The sequence below is a fragment of the Pygoscelis adeliae genome, unplaced genomic scaffold, assembly GCF_000699105.1.
Source record: "Pygoscelis adeliae isolate BGI_AS28 unplaced genomic scaffold, ASM69910v1 Scaffold442, whole genome shotgun sequence".
Lineage (NCBI taxonomy): Eukaryota > Metazoa > Chordata > Aves > Sphenisciformes > Spheniscidae > Pygoscelis > Pygoscelis adeliae.
The window spans coordinates 300,228-306,472 of NW_008824191.1; the positions used below are offsets into that span (position 1 = coordinate 300,228).

Below are 6,245 nucleotides of genomic sequence, written 5' to 3' on the forward strand. Positions count from 1 at the left end.
TGGTGCCTCCCCCAGCCCAGCCGCCCTCACCCGCATGGGGCAACCCCCAGGGTGGCCCAGGACCATTTGGCCGGCAGCCCTGCGTGCTGATTAGCCCTGACCTTTCCAGCTCGTTAAATATTTAAGTCCTAAAGGAAAAGCCATCAATATTAATTGGGGGTGTCTCAGCAGGGCAGGCAGGGAGCTGGGGGGCATGGGGTGAACTGCTTAGCCAGGTAGGTGCACGTTGGCACCCTGAAGAAGCCTCTGCTCCAGGAAAGTACCCCAATATCTTCCCCTGCACCCAACACCATGCTCTGCAAGCAGCCAACCCCCGCATCCAGCCAGAGACCCTCTGGGCACACCAGCATTGGGGTGACCCCAAATCCAAGCCCTGCCTGCAGGACCTCATGGTGGGGGATGACCCCAGGTGCCTTTTTGCATTTCTCAGCCTGAGTCCATCCGTCCATCCATCCATCCATCCATCCATTCCCCACTTTGGCCCTTCATTGCTAGCCTCTGCTGGGGGACAATTTCCATCCTTGCTGACCCCCTCCTTCTCCTGCCCCCTCTCCCCAGGCCCTGCCACTTCATTACAATGGATTTTATAGTAAAGACATCAGATTGAAGGAAGGACTTGCTGGCCAGGCAGTGGCTATAAGTTATTGGATTTCCCGGCCGCAATTACACGGGCCAAGCGGCCCTTCTATTTACCTGTGTAGACAACTCCATTTATTTCTATTGACATGTTGATACTGCTAATGCCGTTGGTGGACAGGTTCAATGCGGTCTCCTGTCTGTCATCTGGGGAAAGGAAATACCAATATGAGCATTAACAGAAACAGAAACAAGAACCTGCCTGCAAGAGAGAAGCGGAGCCCTGGCCTCTCCGGGCATCCATGCTCCCCTCCAGCCACTGCTGCTCCCTCCTGGGGTCCCAGGGGATGGGGTGACCCAAGCTGAGGTGTTGCATCTTGCTACCTCCGTTGGAGATCTTGACATTCATGGGAAGCTGGGAGGCCACGGCCAGGAGGTTGTGCTGCAGTGCGTGTTGCACCAGCCGCTGCTGCTCCTCTGCCGTCAGGGCCACCTTCTTCTCTGGGGGCTCCCCCGTCTCCAGCTTCTCCTGCAGCTGCTCCAGCACCACCGCCTGTGAGGTGGCTGCTGCTTGGGCCGCTGCGAGATGGTGGCCAGTCAGTCCCACTGGGATAGCAATGCGCCCCGGCACTGCTGCTGACAGCACGCCGTCCTCTGCAATGACCAACAGACCTCAGCAGGTTCCCCCATCGCCACCCCATCTCATCAACCCCAGCCAGTGCCACCTCCAGGCCACTAGCATGGGGCAGGGTGGGCAACCACCCCCAGCATCTGTGCCTGCTCCTCCTCCAAAGCCAGGAGAAATAAACCTTTCTCAGTCCCAGAGAGGGACTAAACAAACAAAATTGTTCCCATTTTCCCCAAGCAAAAAGGGCAAGAGCAGACAGGGAACATCCCTGCTGCCAGAGCAGTGTCCGTCCCTGGGGAGATATGCCCGCTGTGGGGCAGATGGGGTCCTTGCCCACCTTTCTTAACAGCGTGCACTTGGCCGAGCTGTCCACAGCTGTGCGTGGAGATGCTAAGAGCCGGCAGAGACATTTTGGGGGAGCCCAGCAGGGTTGGGGTGCCGGCCGGCGAGTAGTTGAAGAGTGCTGTGCCAAAAGTCTGCCTCCGTCCCTCCCGACGGTTGCTGTCGATGGCGGCTTGGAGCTCCCCAGGAGAGCTGAGTGCCCGCTTCTCACATTCGTAGGGGTACAGGTACTTCATGTATCTGCACAGGGAGAGAGCCAGGATGAGACCCAGCACCATGAGCCTCCCAGCCAGCCCTGTGCTGAGTGGGGACTGGGGTGGGGATGGCATCTGGGAAGGAGCAGAGCCCTCCATCCCCCTTTGGGGCACCCCATGCCACACCCCAGTGGGGGCTCTGGGACATCCAAGCCAGTGGGTGCCCCAGGGTGGGTGCCCCCCACCCACTGCCACCGCTGGGCCGCTCACTGCGTGCGGAGGGTGAAGGCAGCACTGGTGATGGAGGTAGGTAGGTTGAGGCCCTTGGTGATCTCCCGCCAGATCTTCTTGTTGATGACTTCGACCAGGCCACCCTTGTCCGTCACCAGTCGGTACAGTGTATACAGGTCCAGCACTTGCTTGGCCATGATGGGGATGCGGTTCACGGGCGTCCCTTCCAGCCACACATGGGAGAGAGAAAAGGGTGTGGGTGAGCCCACGAGGACCCTCACTCCCTGGGGACACGGTCCCCACCTTGTCCCCACTGCCACTGCTGGTACCAGCTGCCTCCCAAGGGGAGACGCGTCTCTCCGTGCACGGGTGAGCACCCATGGGCATGGGGGGTGCAGGCAGGACCCCAGGGTGCCTGGGAAAGTGGCGCTGTGTCCATGAATGGGGCAGACCCTGTCATGCTGGCACAGGGTCCCCATCGATGGAGCTGTCAGTGGGGCCAGGTATGCTCTCAGCTGGGATGTGGGGTCACAGTGGGATGGGCAAACTGCCTCCTCCAGAGCCCCTTGGAGAGGGTCGTACCCCCACAACTCAGAGCTCCCTATAGAATCATTGAATAGTTTGGGTTGGAGGGGACCTCTAAGGGTCATCTAGTCCAACCCCCCTGCCGTGGGCAGTGACATCTTCAACTAGATCAGGTTGCTCAGAGCCCCGTCCAGCCTGACCTGGAATGTTTCCAGGGATGGGGCATCCACCACCTCTCTGGGCAACCTCTGCCAGTGCTTCACCCCCCTCATGGTAAAAAATGTCTTCCTTATGTCTAGTCTAAATCTACCCTCTTTTAGCTTAAAACCGTTACCCCTTGTCCTATCGCTACAGGCCCTGCTAGAATGTCTGCCACCATCTTTTTTATAAGCCCCCTTTAAGTACTGACAGGCTGCAATAAGGTCTCCCCGGAGCCTTCTCTTCTCCAGGCTGAACAACCCCAACGCTCTCAGCCTTTCTTCACAGGAGAGCTGTTCCATCCCCCTGATCATTTTCGTGGCCCTCCTTGGGACTCGCTCCAACAGGTCCGTGTCTTTCTTATGCTGAGGGCTCCAGAGCTGGATGCAGTACTCCAGGTGGGGTCTCACCAGAGCAGAGTAGAGGGGCAGAATCACCTCCCTCGACCTGCTGGCCACGCTTCTTTGGATGCAGCCCAGGATACGATTGGCCTTCTGGGCTGCGAGCGCACATCGCTGGCTCATGTCCAGCTTCTCATCCACCAGTTCCCCCAAGTCCTTCTTGGCAGGGCTGCTCTCAATCCCTTCATCCCCCAGCCCGTATTGATACCAGGGGTTGCCCCGACCCAGGTGCAGGACCTTGCACTTGGCCTGGTTAAACCTCATGAGGTTCACACGGGCCCACTTCTTGACCTGGTTCAGGTATAGAGCATCTTCCCCCAAAATCTCTCAGAGCATCCTAGAAGGACTCTCTGTAACCCCCTTTCAGAGCCCCATAGACACCCTATCTAAACTTTATAAAGGGACTCATGCTATAACCTTCTCTGAAGAGGGACCCCCCCATAACCCATCTGGAGGGACTCACCCTATAACCTCCCTATAGAGAGGTTTTCTCTCTTAAAAAGCTCCCTCTGAGCCCCCTAAAGAGGGACTCCCCCAAGAGTCCCTGGAGAGACTCCCCACCCCACAGGTCCTCCCCAGCAGCCCCCTGATTGCTTAAAGGCCTTCAGTACCCCCCCTCAAGAGACCTGATCCCAAATCCCCTTCAAGTGCCCTCAGTAGAGACCCTGACCCCGGGTCCCCCAGCATCACCCCTGCACCAAGGCCATGGGGTGAGGGGACATGGGGTCACCAGGGCTCTGTGAGCCCAGCATGGACCAGCATGGTCCCCACAACCACTGGGTCTGTTTACAACCCCCTCCCCACCTTCCCAGCACTCCCAAATAGCCCCACAGCCTTGCTCTGCGCCACAGTGCTTCAGGGCAACGGGCCGGGCAGCAGCTGGGGGCTGCAGCAGGGCAGGGAGGGACAAGCATCCTGTACCATCCCATCCTGTCCCGTCCTGTCCCATCCCACCCCATATGTATCACTCCTGTGGGATCACGGGGCGCGGGTGGTATCGGAAAGCCATCCATTTGGTGGGGGGAGGCTGTCACGGCTGCGCTTCGCCCCTCAAACGAAGCTGTCACTCACCGCCATCCTCCAGCTTCCCTAATTTATGGCCCCGATATTGGCTCGGCTTCTTCACATAAGCCTGAAAAATGAGCTCTTTTTATTCCTTTACTGAGTTCATTTAACTTTTTTTTTTTTGTGTCTGTGTTGTTCGCCCTGTTGGGAAGGGGGAGAGGAGTTTATCCTCCTGAGAAAAAGGCAGAGATATTGACTCGATATCCACCAGCAGCACCTCATCAGCCCTGCCTAGGGGCTGCTGACACCGGCCCCATCACCTCGGCAGGCCCCAATTTAAGGGCTCCCCATCACCCCAACATGCCAATGAGTTTGCGGGGTCTCAGCCCCCGATTGATGGCCCACAGACTTCTTTTCTCTTCCCCCCTTCCCTGACCATGATGGCTAATGAAAGCGGCTCACCATTAATCTCGGGGCTGTGTGGGGCGGGCGGCTGGTGCCCATCCCGCTGACAAAGGGACCTGTCTGTGTCCCGGCAGAGTGATGGCCCTGGCCCCAGCCCTGGCCAGGGCAAGCAGCACAAAAGCCTGGGGAGGTGATGCTGCCATTGTGGCGCTGCAATTAGCTCCTTGATTGATTAATGGCCCCGTGTTATCAGCGGGGCCCTCGGCTTGTTGGGGGACGGGAGGGCCCTGCGGACCCCTGGTGAGCAAAAGCAGAAATAGTCCCCCTACGTCCCAGCTCACCACTTTTGAGGGCGCCATGGAGGTTGGGGCACAGGGATGAGATACCCCACTGCCTGCACCCCATGTCTGATGGGGGTGATGGTATCACCCCTATCTCATCCCTGTCCCCCTGATCCCTTCCAGCAGTCACCCCCACATGCCACTGGGGCTGGGTGATGTGCCCCGTGACATAGGGTCCCCAGTGTCCCCCCCAGTGGGGCTGTCCCCAGCCCATATTTCAGCCGCACTAATTCTCCACCCCACTGACAAATGCTCTGACAGACAGCAGAGGGGGTGCAGCCCCTTTCATTAGTGCTTACCCCATAGGCATCAGTCCCCCCTGGCCCACCGTCACCTCAGGAACAGAGCCCGGGGGTTGCAGCCCCCTGCCCATGCACTCCTGGGTGCCCCAGCAGCAGCCATGCTGGCTCATGGGTGCTGCTTCTCAGCCAGCTCCTGATGACCCCCAGGATGCTGTCCTTGCCCCGCAGCCCCCTGCCCTCTTTCTCTTTGCTACCTGGCTCCAAAATCCCCCAGTCCTCCAACAGGTGCACGATCCGCACCTGCACACCTGCCTGCCCTCCCCCAGGGGGGATGCCACCCGCTCGGGGAGGCATGGGACAGAAGGGACAGGGGCAGCACGGCTGGACACGGAGGGATGAGGAGCAGCGTTGACAGAGAGGCATCAGGCTCCCTTCCTCCTCCCCGCACAACCAGGCGCTTGCTTAATTAGCCCCAGCCCCAATGGCGAGGGAGTTAATTAGCTCTGGAGAGAGAGATAATGAAGCCCAGAACAGCACATGAATCTCGCAGCTGATGGATGCTAGGGGGCCGAGGCAGCGCTGATGCTCCCACTCGCTCCCCACAACCCTGCACCAGGGCCAGGGGAACTGGGGACACCCATGGGGCAGTACCTGGCCCGCCCCCCCAGCCTCCAGCTGGGCGCCGGCATGAGCCCCACAGCTGTCCCAGCCCCCTGCAGCACAGCTCTGAGTGAAACGAATTTGTGGGGTCCCAGCCCAACCCAAAAGTCGATCACTGCTGCCCTGTGGGCGGCTGGGCACCCTCACCACCCTTCCCATGGGCACAGCTTGGGGGTGACTGCCCCTTTCTGCCCACCCTCGCCCTGCACACAGCCGGCCCCGCGGCTCCTGCACACCCCCTCAGCCTTCCCCCGTTAATTAGCTCGGCATTAACCTCTGCCTGGGGTTTACTGGCTATTGAACGGCATGTTCATTAATCCACACACCAGCAAAAGGCTCTAATTAATACGGCCAGCCACACGCCCGTGCTCGGCAACTTTTAATTGTCGCAGGCCTGGCAGAGGAGGGCGAAGGTTAAAGCACTTATCGAGTCCCCGGGAGCCGGCTCGGCCCCCCATGCCGATAGCAAAGATTTCCGATGCTTCCGGGCCGGCTGG

At 59.3% G+C, this 6,245-nt stretch overlaps 1 protein-coding gene across 1 annotated transcript in view; it reads right to left on the reverse strand.

Moving 5' to 3' along the window:
• The window catches only part of ARID3C (AT rich interactive domain 3C (BRIGHT-like)), a 24,611-nt gene that overhangs the window by 256 nt on the left and 18,110 nt on the right, over positions 1–6,245 (reverse strand). Inside the window, exons 3-6 of the mRNA XM_009334720.1 lie at positions 2,011–2,194; positions 1,542–1,786; positions 961–1,230; positions 694–783 (exon numbers count right to left, since the gene is read on the reverse strand). Coding sequence (XP_009332995.1) covers positions 694–783; positions 961–1,230; positions 1,542–1,786; positions 2,011–2,194 — 789 coding nt within the window. The remainder of the gene's footprint in view (positions 1–693; positions 784–960; positions 1,231–1,541; positions 1,787–2,010; positions 2,195–6,245) is intronic.